Below are 16,257 nucleotides of genomic sequence, written 5' to 3'. Positions count from 1 at the left end.
CAAGCACAATTTTGCGAATCAGAAAAGCATTACAAGAGATAAGGAGAAACTTCACACTTCATGATTGCGTGGCGAAAAACAATGATCGAGGCGCTCCTGACGCTGATGTGATTAACTGCTTCAGGCGTCGGGGGAATCATCTGGGGGGCGGAGTCGCCCGGCAGAACTCCTGAAGGAGCCACATCGCAAGTTACCAATGAGATCACGTGGAGTCATACATCTATGAATAGCAGCAAATACATTGTTCACAATTCATGGTCTATATACGAGCATCATATGGAGTAGTGAGAAAGCAGACAACAGACGCTAATAGGCCAACGAATTCTAAAAACTACATGAATGAACAATCGATCATCCTCGCACTTTCCGATAACTGGGCGGACTCCAAGACTGCTTGATCAGCTTGGCAGCCCAAACGGGTATGATAGAGACAGCAGTGACAGCCACAACACGCCATACCCAGTCCAGCGTAATCACAAATTTGAGGTCAAAGTAATCGCCCAGAAAGGGAACACTAGCAGCATACACTAGAGCCGTGCCCAGAAGGCAGAATATCATCACAGGGTGCCAAGTTGTAACAGCAATGGCCACCATAAGCAGTTCGTTGATTACGAGGGCTGTGAACGACACACTAATGAGTTGCTTTCCGGTGATGCTGTCTAGTAGGATTTGTGACAGGCCCTGGATCACAGCACCCTGGTAGACAGAGACAGCAACCCATGTGAAGAAGGAGCGGTAGCTTAGACTGCGGCCAGTCTTGAGCTCCTTGTATAACTCGGGGTAAAGGTTGGCTAGCTTCTCATCCACGTCTTTATCAAGGACCAGGGAGAACACAGGCGCATTGGTGTAGATTGTTGCATATCCAACCATGAGCCAATTGATAAACAGGCCTTTCGGATCGAAATGGCTAGCGATACTATACATGGTCTGGCACGCACTGATAATGAGACCACGGTGCATGATGAATTGCGCCAGCTTCGCGGAGCGCTTGTATGAGTTCCGACCGTGCCATACGAGTAGCTTGGTGATGTGGTGGAACTGTGTGATACTGAAATCAGCTGCGAGGGAAGCCTGGCGTCCCTCCTTTCCAACAATACCAATTCCCACATCGGCTGCTTGGATCATGGAGACATCGTTGCCACCGTCCCCAATGCAGCAGATGCGTTTCTTAGTGTGCTGGCGGATCAACTCGGCAACTTCGGCTTTCTGAGTCGGTGAGCATCGGCATGCGATTACAGCAGGAAGAAGAACAGCCACTGAAATGAATGCTGATCGGAATTGATTGAGCATGAGAGACAAAGATTCGCCGTCAATGAGTAGACAACAGTCAGTCTTGTTTCGGAGGAAATCCAAGGCTTCCTGTGCAGCCGACTTGTCTTTGACTTTAGCAACAGTGTGAATATACTGGCCACGAGCCACCAGTTTTGCGGAGATGGCGACACATCGCGCCGTCTCCACCTTGTCACCGGTAAGCATCCAGATTTTGACCCCGGCGTTGCGCAGAAGCTCAAGCGACGGCTTCACATCCCTTTGAAGGCGATCTTCCACGCCAGTAACACCGAGTAATTCCAAATCATGCTCGAGGTACTCGCTAACTACCTTCGCCATTCCGATATCTCGTCCTTGAAGCGAAAGGGATGCCTCTTTGTACTTGCTGGCGAACTCTTGATACTGCAGAGGAGCAAGTCGCTTCCTTCCCACTACCAGCGTTCGCAATCCCTCGCGGGCCATGTTAGCTGTCTCCTCATCAAGCCAATCGTTTGCTGCAACGATCGAGGTCATGACGGTATCCGCTCCCTTTTGGTAAAACCAGATCTCTTCTTCCTCTGTTGGAGAATCGAGAATACCTTTGTCCGTATCGAATTTGACAATGATCCCCATGCGCTTACTATCAGATGTGAACGGGAAGATATCGAGGATGCGCACCCGCACAACCACATGTCCCGTGTCGGCCGACTCGAGCACTACCGTTTGGCGGTCGCGATAGGATAGCTTTAACCCAACGTCTTGAGTGTAGCGTACAATTGCAATCTCATCCGGCGATGAAGCTTGATAGCTTGTTACTTTGACACCATCTTCTTCATCTGTTGTCGGTGTAACATTGTGACACAAGGCAAGAGCCAGAACAATGTCTCGAACACGAGAGCCGATCTCTCTTCTTGTGCGTGGCGCCGCTCCAAGTCCAGCTTGGGTCCCAAACGCGGCCGCAGCAGTGGTTAAAGTATTTCCAGCAAAACTCTGCCGGACATATGATGCCACTTCCTCCATCGCGTCATTTGCATAGGAGACAGTACCAACATGGATCTTCTTCAATTCCATTTCTGTGAACGTCAGCCGTCATTCTTTCCTCATCTCGATTGTCTGGAAACTCACCGTTCTGGGTCAAGGTACCCGTTTTATCAGAAAGAAGGTATTCAATTCTCCCAAGGTCCTCTGGGATTGTACTCGTCCGTACCACGGTACCGGGGATATCCTTGTCCCTCTCTATAAATCGACCATATACCGTCTTCGCCATATCCAGATTGACACGCAAACTCATGGGAATGATCGTCGAGAAAAGAATCAGATAGATCATTATGGCAACATACCATTCCTTATCACTCGTCGGTTGAAATTTCTCCAAGGCAACCAGGACGATCGACAGAGTCAAAGTCAAAGCACATAGAATCTTGGTCAGGTTGTTGATCTCAAACTCCAACAACCCAACCTTGGACCGAGAAGGTGACGTAGAGAGGGCTGCTCGTGTCTGCGAGCCGGTATAAATAATAGCAGCGTACGTAATCGTGTTCGACGCAAGCACAGTATTCGCCCAAGCGGTATTGTCAATCGAAAGCGGCGCAGAGCTGTTCTGTTCCGCATCATCCTCATTTTCGCTTCTATCGCCCATCTTATCAACATGGGGGTCATAAAATCCCGATGGCGGCATCATCTCGATGTTGCCCACAAAATCATTAACTCGTTTATCTGGCCCGCTTGCCGTAATCTTTAATCGTGTGAAATCCGAAAGTGACAACGACTGAGATAGCGCAGACGGCAAGCGCAATTTCCAGTCTGTCTCACCATCGAGCTGATCAGTCCGTATGAAGGTATCACTGGAAGAGGACGCTTCCGCTTGATCGACATCAGCACTGCTTCCCGGGTCCTGGTCAGGAGCAGCTGACGAAGATTCGTTATTTGTACGGTCGATTTCGGTAGAAGCGCCTCTTCCCTCGTCGCGAACAGCATTGACATCGTTGGAGATACTTTTTAGAATAACAACGTCCGCCGGGAGACGCTGATTCTTGCGCACTTTCAGGACATCTCCGACTTTCAAGTCTCGAGATCTCTTAATGACCACAGGAACGTTTTCTTCCCGTGAGTGTGCATCCTCAGCAACCGGGAAAGACCTGCCTCCGCTGGATTTATCCAGAGCAAGAACAGAGAATTCCTCCGCATTCGCCTCTGCATCCCGTCTTCTCCGTCCAATATCATCCAGAGCCTCTTTTCCAAGGGATATAGCCACAACGAATGCCAAGGGTGCGATATACGTAGACATGTAGCCTATCCGTAGTACAGGAATGATCTGAGACAGGGCAACGAGCAGGAAATAAATGTTGAAGAAGAAGGAGAATTCGTTGTAAAGCGTCCGAGGGAGGAAGCTCCAGGGTGTATACTTCGCATTCGAGACGATATTCGGCGGGTATTTCGTTCTCTGTGTCTGTCCGACGAGAACGTCTCGCGGCGGTTTCACTGCGGCTTCTTTGTTCCTACCTCCCATGATACCACCGAAGCCGAACAATCTACCGGGTTTCAACCAACCCAGTCTATTCCTTTGTGGCGTTCGCCCTCCTGGTGCAAGCGAGGTGCGACGTTCGTCAAGGAGCGGCGCGTCATCATCGGTATACGGTCGAGAGCTTCCATGAGACGGTCGGAGACCTTCCTCCTCGCGGTCGTCAAGTAAACCAGCCGTATCCTCCTCCCCGTGTGTTCCAGACATACTTCGTTTCCATAGCCGCCGATTCCCGGCACCAACGCGCAAATTCCTCAAAGCTATCCCTGGACCGAAACTTCTTTGCTGGGGTGGTTCCTCCCTTGAAATCCGAGCCGCATTGTATGTGGATGTTGGGTCTAATTCCTCCAAGTCAAGGTCATCGTCAGAATCGATACTGGCGCGATCGTGGGCGCGGAGGTATTCGGAGGAAGGCATGGTGAATTTCGACTTTGGGGAAAGACAGAATCAAAGCTGGGCTCCAATATGTGAGGAGCTATGTGTAGGCTCCAGTATTGAATAAAAAGTTGTCATGTCAATGTTTTTTATGCTTCGTTGCTTCCAAAGTGTCCCGACAGGACCATTGTTGTCGTCGGTATGAACGGGTGACCAGGATGGGGGGTATATACACAGTGGGAAATTTTCAAGCCGGGGCAGCGATAGAAGACGGCAGGATACTCGCAGTAGGGGTAGTCTCAAAAAGTACAAATAGTTGAGGAATCTCGCGGCCTATTCCCTTGTAATGCGCGACCACTCGGAGCGTTAGTCACATGACAGAAACAGGCGTCAATGTGATTTGTCCCCTTGCGTTTCAGACATCTATGAGAGACCCAGCAAGTAAATTGGACTTCAATATATAGAGAGTACCTTAATGTCCGTTGGCAGGTACTAATTTTACTCTATACAGGTTGGATAACTTTCTGTTTTATACCTGCCCACTTGGCCCTGCAAGTTAGAATTAACGCCCACAGGGATCGACGTCATTCCGTGGTTTATGTGGCCAAATATATATAACTTTTCCCTTCAACGAATTCGTAGTGTCGGGCTTAAAACCAACCTTCAAAATGCTAGTGACATAACTAATTTTGTTATACTGAATTACTATTGATATATGCAAGGACTAAAACTCCCATATAACACTTCGAGTAAAGCACGCAATGCAATGTGAATAACTCGTCCCCACATAACACATGCTAAGGGAAGGAGCGATAAAAGCTTCGAAAGATTCAACAACAAGATTCAAAAATTCTGGATATCTACGCTCAGGAATGAATGGACGTGGGCAAAAAGAAGCAGCTAGTGGCTCGGATACTAAACGCCAGCAAGAAACTAACGCCTCTCAGTACGAAGCAAAAACACAAAGGGCACAAAAATAGAAGCATCCCACCCTGAGACTGGTGCTAGTCCGGGAGCCATTAACCCCACCATGAAGCGCACAGGTACGTACCAGCGTTATAGGAGAGCGCCGGTAAAACCGTCGACCTGCGAGTTGTTGTACCATGTCGCATCCAGTATTATGTTGTGTTGTAGTTATGAGAGAGATTGTTGTTGTATTGTTACTCCAAGGAGCGAGATTCCTGGAATTGTAGCTCAGACGTTTGTGCTACTTTGTCCAGCACCTCATCGAAGTCGACCCGAACCTTGACTCATTCCGACCGGTTTTCGAACACTAGGATCCGACAGCTGCCCTGGGCTCGGAGACCGGCCGCCCTGCAGCCTAGCACGAAGCCTTTCTTGCGCGGACGACGCGCGCTCCAAAGATGGAGAGGAGCCCGCACTGGTAACGGACTGGTATGAATTGTTGCGCTGACCAGGCATCGGTCTCGCGCCGCCGGGGTGTAGCGAGGGTGAAGGGGCAGAAGCAGTTTGACTGGGAAGTGACGACTGGCTAGATTGAGGATGCCCGCGCCCTCGTCGCAAGCTGGCCGTCTGAGATGGTGGTGCAGCCGCGCCGCCTGAATCACCCCACAGATCCCCAAGTCCGCCACCCCGCCCTGAAGACACCGATCCGGAGGATGTGACACTCGAGGTTGCGATTACCCTCGTGGGGGCAGCGGTGCGCTCTTTTGGATCTGGAGGAAGCCATTCGGGGAAGCGACGACCTCGCTCTATGTAGTATGCGCGGAGGACATTCGAGATGTGCGAGCAGTCTTCGTTATCGGGATCGTCTGCCTCGTCGGAGGTGATGGCTCGGCGAAGGGAATTTAGGCGTGTGCCGATATTCGAAAGGGCGGAGGACGACGTGAACGACGAGAAATAGGAAGTCATTCTGTCGAGTGCTCGTGCGAGAAGAGGTTGGGTATGAGAATGGAGAAAGGTGGCAGAGTAACCTTGTTTCGAGTCGGTAGCTACTGTTTCAGTGCCCGCACGTGATCGGCCCATGGATATGAACGCTATACATCCAGGTTAAAGACCAATGCATACTTTGTGACGACGCTCAGACTAATTTTAATTATGTACCACGGCCAAGATAAACAAAGGAGGCAGATGTGTAGCTATATATGCAACTGCTGGGTATGACATGCCCACTCCGCGACAGCAACAGAATAACGCGACGAAAGCCGAACAACGCCAGACAAGAAAACCGTAGAAAAAGACCATAACGAAGGGTCCTGCTTTTTTTTGCCACCCGTAGCTCAGTCGAAGTACACCAAGGTGCTGCCCTAAGCGAAAAGATTCTCCTTTCCAGCGCCCTCAGTTTCATACTCGATTTCGACCTTGGGACCCTTCTTCCTCGGTTTCGATTGCGGGGCAGTGAACTTCCTCTTGGAGCCAGGCTTCGTCTTCTTCTGCTCCTCCTCATCCCCATCTTCGGATCCGCTTTCCTCATCGCTATCTTCCTCATCCTCATCGGAATAGTCATCGCTTGAGTCTGCCGAGTCACCCTCGCCCAGCCAATCCTCAAGATCTTCGAGATCCTCATCCTCCTCGATATCACTAACGTACTCAACCTCCCCAACTCCCTCTTCCTCCTCCTCCTCTTCCTCAAGCTCCCCATCATCCAAATCCTCATCCCTCTCACCCTCACCGGAACGCTCCAACCCCCTAAGCACCTTCTTCCAGATACCCTCCTCCACATTCAGCGGCCGGTCGCCATAAGCTCCACTCCGCAACCTCTCAATCAACTCCCTCTCGATCGCCCTCTCAACCTTTGCCGCGCTCTCTGCCTTGCGCTCTCTCGTCTCCTCTCTCCTTCGAATCTTAGGCGCCAACTTCGGCACAATCTTCTCTCCCAGCCGCTCCTCCTCCTTCGCAAGCTTCTTCATCCGAATAGCCACCTGCGTCAACCGCGTCAGGCGCTGCTTGCACTTGTGGACCAAGAATTTCGGCCAGTAGATCAGCCGCGCATCGACCTGCTCCAGGGCCTTTGCGTAGTTCGACGATAGCCGCACTCGCTCCCACATTTTGCTGGGCATATGCGCGCGCTCGATGGTCTTCATGTAAAGATACATCGTGCCGGTCTCGGGGTCGGACCGGATTGTTGCGTAGCGGGAGTTTGCTAGCGGGCAGGACTGCCGGTTGCAGAGACCAGTGACATTGTACTCATTGCGGCAGAAATTTTGGCCCTTTGTTGTCCTAGAAAGAATAAATGGGTTAGTTAAATTTTTCCTTTCCCAAGTGGAATGAATTGGGCGGCGTTTATGTGAAGAACCCGTCCGAGAGTCTGCCTCGTTGATTGGGAACTTACTTGAGTTTGTAAGAGCAAAATTGCTGGTTAATAACCTGCCAGACGATTTCGTCGGAAGACATGTTGTTGAGTGTGAACCAGTGCGGTTCTGACAGGAAAACAACAGTGGAGTTGGTAGATATAATAAGTCTCTGCGGAGATTGCAAGCTTGTCTGCAAGAGAAAAAAAAAGTTCGGATCGGCCCATCACGTGATGGGACATGGGCGTTATCGATAACGTGGATTTGAATCCCAACGATTGGCCCGGAAACCAGACACCCCGTGGTGGGTCTGAGCCTCGGATGTATAAACTGTTGGACTGTACTCCGTAAGTAGTAGATATTTTCGTGGAGGAAATCAATCCTTTTCTGTTCATTTCAATCATCGTCTATCAATAAATGCTGTTCATATCATATATTATCGTCTAAGCGCCCTCCATTTGCAACATGCCATCCCATTCAGTTCCATTTGCCAGCGGCCCGCCTGCAGCCAGCTCGGCCTCTTCAGCGTTCAACAGTTCATCACCGGCAAAACCCCATCCCATGGCCTCAAGTTCACGGACGAAGAAATCCCGTTCTTCGTCCATAACCGTTGCACCCTCATCGCCTCCCATAACATGTTTGTACTTTCGTAGATGCCACCAGTGTGTTAGTCCGCGAAGGGCTTGCTCTAGAGGGAGCGCCTCCTCAACTTCTGCATCAATATCGGACCCAGCCAACCAGTCATCTCGAAGTTCGGGGCGGCAGTACAGGTAAATAGCTGTGATAACACGCATATTACCTTGGCGCCATTTGCGACCACAGTATGGAACCTGTGACTTGAAGAGTTTGAGTGTGTAGAAACGGAGATAGGGGTCGGGTATTTTGAGTCCTTTGCGAAGTATGGTGCTAGATTTGTACTGCACGAGAAGAAGGCAACGGTGAGCCTTGTCGCGGGTGATTTTCTGCATGATATGAAGGTAGTTTATAGCCGAGAAGAAGTTGCGGAAAGAGAAAGTTGTGATGGGCTCGCTGGGTGGTGGAGCAGTTGGATATCCCAATTCGTCAACTTCTGGGCGATGGGCACCTTCTCCAAAGCCTTTTCCACCCTCGTTCAGACTATCCGCCCGCGTTGGCTCTGGCCTGTGTCGAGCTATAGGAGGGGGGACTGCATCGTCCTCACTGTCCCGGTCTGAGCTAGTCGCGATGTCCGGTGGTTGCTCCGAGTGCAAATGACAGAAATGGAAGAAACTATAAACAGTCAGACGGCTGTAAAGCGGGTGTTTCAAAAGTGACATACCCCAGTTCCTCGCGATCCGACCGCTGTGCAACCGCTTGGTCAATCTCCTGATGTGCAAACATCTTGAGAATTAATGGCAGATAGTTTGAGTCGAGTAAGAGTTGTGTCATATACTCGAATTTCAAGACGTCTACCGATAATTAGCCTCTGTATAGAATGACAGCCGTCAGTGATAACTCACGTGATCTCTTGAACCACTTGAGTAAGAGGAGAAGTGAACCAGAGATGGCTTTGCCTGTAATTTCGCGCAAGCGAATATTGTCAAGCTCGTCAATGGTAGCATCGCAGTTAAGGTCTTCTGCATCATTGTTGAAGCTGGACACGCCATTTACGCCGTTGAAACTTTCGCTACAAGTTTGTCAGAATCGGTGACACTTTGAAAACATCTGAATCGCATACCTAGCTGAACCGGGTTGCCCGTTGGTCTGGTTGTTGACGAGTGCGCTCACGTTCGTCAAGACAATCTTCAAAAACACAATGACTACCGATTGGAGGTGTACCAGTGCGTGTTTCTGTAGAGTTTATTAGAAGAGTTCTTTACTGGATCAAAAGCGTAGGTGCTCACATAGAAAGTTTCAACAGCATCTAGACGTTTTTGAACCTCGTCGTTATCAGTCTGCCTTTGCTTTGGAACCTCAGGCTTGCGCTGTTCTCTTTCTTCTAGAGAGAAGTTTTCCAGGTCTTCCGCAACATCATCATTGCCGGCTTCTGCGACGCTAGGGGCCAAAGCGTCTTCCGCATGCCAGCCGCGGTCGTATTTCATGAACTCCTCGCGCTCCTCCCAAAGTTGCCTCATTGCCCTCGGCATCTTGACGTGTGTCGAGAAAAGCTTCCCTGCCTCGATAACAGATGCAGGGACATCGCTGCCATCCCATTTCTTCCCCACGAGCGAATCTTGGATTTCTGCTGCGCCCTTTCCTCCAATATCATTGCTAGAATTATCCAGTGGCGGATACATAAACGGGAAATTCTGGTTTGTCTGGTAATTTTGCTTCTTCCCTGCCTTCCCGCCTGGGCCGATTGGAGATGGCGGAGGTGATGGAGCGGGCGTTGCAATGTGAACCGACTGATGCAGGATAGAGCCGTTGGCACCAGATACAGATGGTCCGACTCCGGAAAAGAGACCATTGGAGGAGTATGATCTGCTGGGATGTTGGGGAAGAGGAGGAAGTATTGAGTTATTTTCTAGCTCTAGAGGGATCACGGGAGGCGGCGGGTTGTATGCAGGGTATTTAGATGTGATCTCTTGCCGGAAATTGTGATAATCCAGAGGCGATGCAGTAAGAAAAGGTGTCCTTCTCGTCGGGTCATCTTGCCCACTTTCGAAGGGCGGTTCCATTGCATCCTTGGCTTGCTTCAGACTGTCGCTACCTCCAAAAAAGAGAAGTGTACATTTCCAAAACAAGAGAATTATCCTTGTGAGAGGAATAATGGACGTGTCATCCCAACGTAGCCGAGCGATAATTTCAATCAGGAAGACCATCAACTCCGGCTCCAGTTTCATTATGCCGTCCTTCAACGGGGTATGCCCGGGGTCCTGTACTTCTTGATTGCGTGCCACTTCGACTATCAAGTATAAGGCCGTCAGAACTAAGTTTGCCTCCCGTTCTGCAGCAGCGAGCAATGCCGGATTAGTGCCCTCAGGCGGGGCAGCATTTGATTCTGACGGGGCTGAAACACGAAACCTTTCAAATGCTCTTAAGAAGCACCCGTATAATGACTGAAGTCCTGCGCACTCGTGAACGAGCTTTGCGTTATTCCCGATCCACCGAAGCTGAAGAGATCTGGCTTTAGCCTTCTCTGCAGACACAGCGGACCCCTGAGGATAGTTTGGTGCGCTTTTACCAGCAGTGATGCTCCACACTCCTGTCACAGCATAGCACACGGTTTCCAAAGCCTCAACGCGAACCATAATGTCACTATCCTGCAAATTATCGAGTACCTCACTCAGAAATAGCTTTTGCATTGCATTGGGGCTATCAAGCCAAGAAGTATGGGGAGGAAGAGAAGGCTGATTCTTGCAGAACAAGTTCCATGTACGTTCAAAGGAAGATTTCATACCCAGAAGCATAGTTCTATCGAACTCACTGTACTGGAACCATTCCTCAATCTCCTCGGAGAAAGGTTGAGTGTCTGCATACTCAAACGCATAAGCAGGCTGCTCAGCCTTGGGCATCTCCTGAACAAGCTGCCTCAACTGGGCCAGGCTAAGTGAATTTGGAGCCGCATCGAGATCTTGTTGAACAGGAGCCGGTGGCGGAGGTTGACGTGGAGGCGGAGGAGCTGCGGAATTTCGATGCAGCTCAGGACGCCTCGGGATATTGGATGCCTGCTCTTGTGGCTCACTTGCCGACCCATGAGCAGCTTTCTCCTGCCGTAGAACTTCGCCAACTTCTTCCATCATTTGGTCATCAGGAACAGGACTGATGTCCGTTCCGGTTTGGTCCACTTCATCTGCCTTGACGATGTGATGCTGCTCCATGGGAGCATCGCCAGAAGCAGCGGCTTCATCCATAATGAAGCCGAATGTATGTTTTGAAAGGTAATGTCAAAAGATAGGGCGGGTATCAACAAGAACAAGCCAATAAGTGTTTAAGAGATTCAAACAAGTCCCTCGTGTGTTCAATGCTTATCAAACGCGTGAGTACGGCACACCAGGTGTGACATGTTACTCGGCCAAAGCAAGGGAAGGCATGGTGTTCTGGATTGAGCTTGAGTGCCAGGAACGAAGCCTTCCCCGGTCCTGAAAGTTGTGGATCGGCGGGCGAGACCCCACCACGTGATCTTATCTAGATTACTAAGCGCTATTATTGAACCTTCCTAATCGGGAACTATAAAGCATCGGAACTGTCTGTATTAATACAAAAAGCTGCAACTAACAGGAGTGCTTTTATTTGCTGCAATTATATTTTTAAACTCCCGCTTCTTCTCTAAACTGCTGCCCGTTGATGAATTCACAACGACTGAACAATCTTGACCGGGAAACTGCCTTCTCTGCCTCACTCAATGCACTGAGATCTGTCCCAGGTCTTTTGCTGAGAGTTACTGGAACCGACCCATGAGGTCCACCAAACACCTGGAGTGTGATTTCAGCAGGGCCATCATTTGATGATGACGCTTTCTGCGAGAAGGCAGGCGGCCAGGAGTCGCGATCGTCATTCTCCCCATCAAGTGTAACCCCATAGATGAACCGGATGATCCTCTGGCTGAATTGTTTACTCAAGTCGAGCTGACTGTCTGAATTATTACAACCGCCGCCTAAGTTGTCATTGTTGAATAGGTATGGTATATCGCTGAGATGCGAAACACGCCACATGGGCACGCCCATTGCTTCGAAGACTGGAGTGTACCTAGTCTCATTGAATTCGTACAGTCGCACCTGCGATTTGTCCACGCCACCATGCTGGACGTACTGGTAGGCAATGTCTAGCACTGGACAGGTGAACCAGATGTCGCGGTTCATCTGGGCGGCGCGATAGTATTGTGGGGAGATTGGACCGTCGTATTCGGGTCTCACCATGTGCTCAAAGTCTGCTAAGGGGTAGAGCTGAAGGAGTTTCTCTTTCGTGGATTCAGACAGGTTGTGAAGCCAAAGGCCAAAGGTACCGAGTACTTCCTCATCTGTTGAAGTAGACGGCGACGCGTACATAGCACCATCATTCGTCACCCAGGAAGCGATGAGTGGGATGCCTTTAGTAAATTTGCCGGCGCGTGTTAGCCTTGACGGCCGGTCTTGAATAAAGTCGTTATCGATGGTTGGGTAAAAGTAGCCCTCCCCAAACACTGGCCGGGCTGTCCGAGCAGCGGTCACGGAAAGATTAGTTAGTACTTCGAAGGGAGTATCTCGGAGACACTTGAGGGTTTGGAGATCCTGGCCATCTCCATCACTGACGCATCCCACTTGTTGGGCAATTGCAGCCGTATTATTGGCAACCAGGTCCGGATGACTGTTGAAGTTTACTCCTGGGCTGCCTGACATCATGCTGGAAGTAGAGGTCAGCATTGGATGGATCAAGCCTGTGGTCTACTCACATCGCCCGTTGAAACGGAACACTTTCTCCTCCGCCAAAAGCCATTAATTGCAGTCCGATATCAGCAGCTCCCACGCTTTGCCCAACGACCGTAACTAGAAGGAATCTTGTCAGCGCTCGAACACCGAGAACGGAGGAAGATAGTACCTCTGTCGGGGTCACCGCCGAAGGCCCCAATATTATCACCGATCCCTGATTGATCAACGATGTCAGTCTAGTGTGTTGGAACCAGGTCCGAATACAAATGCATACACTCAAGAGCGGCGCGCTGATCACGCAGTCCAAGATTCGTCTCCTTCCTCTCAATCAATGTTTTGCTAGTCGCAAAACCGAATACTGGATAAGGCATTATCAGTCAGGTTCTTAGAGCAAGCGTATATTTCAACGTATGTTCTTACGGCCCAGACGATAATTGATCCCAACATAAATCACCGGCCGCCCATCATTTACAGACTGTTTCACCAAGCCATCTGGCTCGTACAATAACTCAGAAGCCGAGCCCAAAATATGGCCACCTTTCGATCGTCAGTATGTTCTCCCATGGCTTATTCCCAGGCAAGTGACGCACCTCCGTGAAGCCATGCCATTACCGGCAGCTTTGCATTACTCTTAGTCCCTCTCGGCCTCGCAATGCGCAAACTCAGACAATTCTCGCTGATATTGGTGACCCGGCTTGTGAACGGCAGTACATCACCAGTCCCCTGAGGACACCACGCACCGGACTTGGTAGCATCGATGACGGAGCCCTTGTGTGGCTTCGTGGGAACCGGCGGAGCAAAGCGTCGGTGTCCGGTGGGCGCCTCTGAATAAAAAATATTCTGGAAGTGCTCGACATTAGATGAACGGGTGCCTCTGTAGGTGATTTCCCGCATCGAGTCCACGACGGTAGGGCTTTTTACTTGGAGATATACTGCGACGAAGCAAACTTGGACGGCAAACAAAGCCGCCAGCTTTGTCAGGTTGATCATGACGACTGGTTTATCAAAGGCGGAAGACTACTAGGTAAGTTATATAACCTCCTTGTCTACCTTTGTCTGATTTTGGAGGCTATGAGATGGAAAAAATGGGCAGGTAAGCAAGATAGTTAGGGCGACGGATGGGGCGGATGAGACAGCTCATGACGAACCTTAATGCAGCCTGGACCTTCCAAGTGGACAAAACTCAAGCTCTTTCAAGCTGCTGACACGCGCCTGGTTGGTCTGTCATCTTGCCGAATCTCCCGAATTGTCGTCTGATCCTTTCGAGAATGTCAAATTGGTTGATCTCAGGCTGCGAGTAGTCTTACGCAGATCCGACAGCGACCCAGCGTCAGCAACCGCTGACTGCAGCTGGCCACTGACTCGCTTTGAGACCTTTTCATTTGGATTAATGTAGGACTAAGAAGGAAATTGAATCCGTGGCTGTTTTGCTTTTGCTGTTGTTGTTTTGGTTCACTGTACTATGAAGCTCTGCTTTAGCAGCCCTGACGCATATTACCCCTGCTTCCAGCCTGCCAAGAGATGCTACATCAACGAATCAGGGATTTTTCGCAATTTTGAAATGATCTAGGTCAGGGTCTAATAATAATTGTACAGCGGCTTAAGTCTACGCGACGTAGGTGGATCTCCAGCAGGTTCGGTTCGAAAGCATACCTGAGCAAAGCTCGCAGGCCAGCAACAGGCAACGCGATGAGAAAACCTATATTGGCCACATAAAACTGGGATTCCGCGGCACTGTAGAAGACCATGTTCCAGATGAAAGCTCTTTGATATATATATATCTCTCTCTCCCCGAACAACGAGAAAGCTGTTGAGAGTCCAGCCTTGAATATATGCGTATACCAGAAAAGACCTTAGTCTGCAATGTATTCATGTAGTTCAGTTTAACAGAATCCAGACATAATCTACCTGCCAAGTGCAATTATGCATGTCATGATTTTATGCCAACTTCGACACTTCTGAAAAAGGCCAGACGATATTTGCGACTTTTCGTCCACAATTGCTGTCAGTCGTCGAATTCGGCTTTGCGGTGTGATGTATTCAACATGCAAATGGATATATTCGGAACTTAGCAAGAGCATGGGTAACACGTATGTTTATCAAGGCTGCGTGAAATACGACAGACATCGTCAGTCTAACTTTGATGTACGGCCGCCATTCTCGCTTCGCTTTACTTTGTGCTTTGCTTCCCATCGCTGCCATCCGGCTTCTGCAAGATCTTCACTTACAACCAAATCTCGCAGTCGAAAACACCTAGCTATCGAGTGATCCAAGCCCCAATCAAGCCAGCCGTAGCTTCGCAAAAACCCGGTAAAAATGAACCAAGCGAGCGCAAATACAAGACCAACAGCGCCTCCTGCAAGGACTTGGCGAAGAGTGTGGTAGGTCAAATATATACGACTGACGGCCACCGCGGTAGCACCGAGAGATATTCCAAATGACGCGATTATGCGGAAGATGGTTTCCTGATTCTGGGAGTTTGGCGAATGGCGAAAGAGAAGAAATAAGCCCATATATACGGCGAAGAATGCGACGAACTGTGCATGGGATGATGGCATTCCGTAGCCTTTCCCAAACATTTCTGTCCGAGCCGATTGTTGTTAGCGTAGAATCCGGTTTAATACTGCCAGTTCTGGTTCATATACCTTTTGGTCGCTCCTCCTTGATAATGCGCTTGAGTGCAAAGTTCAGAGCCTCACAAGCTAGTTGTCCCGCAAACATTAAGCCCACCTCAACCTCCCGCGTCGCCCAGACAAGCGTGACGTAGACCACACATAGCGCTTGCGGGACGAGAGCCAGCCACGCGGAGAGAAATGAAAGAGGATCCTCGGGATTCTACCATCGGTACGGACCCTTGATAAGTTTCTCGTTCCGCGTCTAAACTCGACGTTGACTCGCAGCGGAGGAACTCACATAATGGACGTGGGTTAGGGACAAGGACGCGAGTGGTGGCTCTTCCCCCATAATTGTGGCTATAAATAATCTCGCACAAAGATTACCGGTGGTGTTAAGTATATGTCCAAGCGAATCTGAGCAGTATACAGGCGACGTCCGCCTGTTGACCGCCGCGGAGGTGCTTGTAGGCAATCAAGGTGGTAAGAGTACTCCGTACAGTCGGAGGTGGTTTGTCCGGGCCGAAAGACCGTCGCTGCTTTAGCCAGCGTTTAGTCGCTGACCTTAGAGCGGCGGGCGGAATGAGGGGGAGGGGAAGTTGCAGCCTCAGGCCAGCATCGATAACGAAATCGCTTCACGGACTCGCAAAGAAGAAATTATCTGCAAGACGCGAATAAGATCCGTTCTCTAAAATTAATCAGGCGATCATCAAGTGAAATCTCAACACGATGAAGAATCTCAACCGATAGTCCTTGTTGTTCTCGACTGGGCACCAAAGACTGCCTGATGCCCATCAAAATTGCAATTCCACCCCCACAATCACAGCCATCCAGCACGTCCATTTCATAGCATCCTTCACTCCGACTCTTGTCTTGATTTCTTTTCTTCCTTCTATTTTCTGTGCTGTATCTTGACTTCTCGCCTCAAGCCCTACGCCAACTCA

General features: G+C 49.9%; 6 protein-coding genes across 6 annotated transcripts; all 6 read right to left on the bottom strand.

Annotated features, from left to right (window-relative positions):
• Positions 1-351: 351 nt before the first annotated feature.
• ASPSYDRAFT_95509 (aminophospholipid-translocating P4-type ATPase NEO1) lies at positions 352-4,186 on the bottom strand (the record flags this gene model as incomplete). Its single annotated transcript, XM_040853125.1, has 2 exons — positions 352-2,321; positions 2,374-4,186. 2 exons carry the CDS (start codon positions 4,184-4,186, stop codon positions 352-354), a joined length of 3,783 nt encoding a protein of 1,260 aa, XP_040696513.1.
• Positions 4,187-5,368: 1,182 nt separating this feature from the next.
• Positions 5,369-6,016, bottom strand: ASPSYDRAFT_164382 (uncharacterized protein; the record flags this gene model as incomplete). The annotated part of the gene is made up of 1 exon (XM_040843254.1): positions 5,369-6,016. One exon carries the CDS (start codon positions 6,014-6,016, stop codon positions 5,369-5,371), a length of 648 nt encoding a protein of 215 aa, XP_040696512.1.
• Positions 6,017-6,411: 395 nt separating this feature from the next.
• Positions 6,412-7,498, bottom strand: ASPSYDRAFT_164430 (ribosome biosynthesis protein MAK16; the record flags this gene model as incomplete). The annotated part of the gene is made up of 2 exons (XM_040843260.1): positions 6,412-7,324; positions 7,437-7,498. The coding sequence occupies 2 exons, from the start codon at positions 7,496-7,498 to the stop codon at positions 6,412-6,414; spliced, it is 975 nt and encodes a 324-aa protein (XP_040696511.1).
• Positions 7,499-7,838: 340 nt separating this feature from the next.
• ASPSYDRAFT_37223 (FAR11/STRIP family protein) lies at positions 7,839-11,207 on the bottom strand (the record flags this gene model as incomplete). The annotated part of the gene is made up of 5 exons (XM_040845516.1): positions 7,839-8,661; positions 8,693-8,822; positions 8,874-9,040; positions 9,092-9,204; positions 9,258-11,207. The coding sequence occupies 5 exons, from the start codon at positions 11,205-11,207 to the stop codon at positions 7,839-7,841; spliced, it is 3,183 nt and encodes a 1,060-aa protein (XP_040696510.1).
• Positions 11,208-11,496: 289 nt separating this feature from the next.
• On the bottom strand, positions 11,497-13,770 carry ASPSYDRAFT_51844 (uncharacterized protein). The gene is made up of 6 exons (XM_040848370.1): positions 13,292-13,770; positions 13,122-13,238; positions 12,976-13,059; positions 12,871-12,915; positions 12,725-12,818; positions 11,497-12,675 (listed from the first exon to the last, which is right to left on the bottom strand). The coding sequence occupies exons 1-6, from the start codon at positions 13,689-13,691 to the stop codon at positions 11,604-11,606; spliced, it is 1,812 nt and encodes a 603-aa protein (XP_040696509.1). The 5' UTR covers positions 13,692-13,770; the 3' UTR covers positions 11,497-11,603.
• Positions 13,771-14,830: 1,060 nt separating this feature from the next.
• On the bottom strand, positions 14,831-15,665 carry ASPSYDRAFT_164174 (phosphatase PAP2 family protein; the record flags this gene model as incomplete). The annotated part of the gene is made up of 3 exons (XM_040843235.1): positions 14,831-15,282; positions 15,347-15,536; positions 15,615-15,665. The coding sequence occupies 3 exons, from the start codon at positions 15,663-15,665 to the stop codon at positions 14,831-14,833; spliced, it is 693 nt and encodes a 230-aa protein (XP_040696508.1).
• Positions 15,666-16,257: the final 592 nt, after the last annotated feature.

This window comes from Aspergillus sydowii (assembly GCF_001890705.1).
Source record: "Aspergillus sydowii CBS 593.65 unplaced genomic scaffold ASPSYscaffold_19, whole genome shotgun sequence".
In the NCBI taxonomy this organism is placed as follows: Eukaryota; Fungi; Ascomycota; class Eurotiomycetes; order Eurotiales; family Aspergillaceae; genus Aspergillus; species Aspergillus sydowii.
This window is presented reverse-complemented; position numbering and strand designations above follow the sequence as displayed.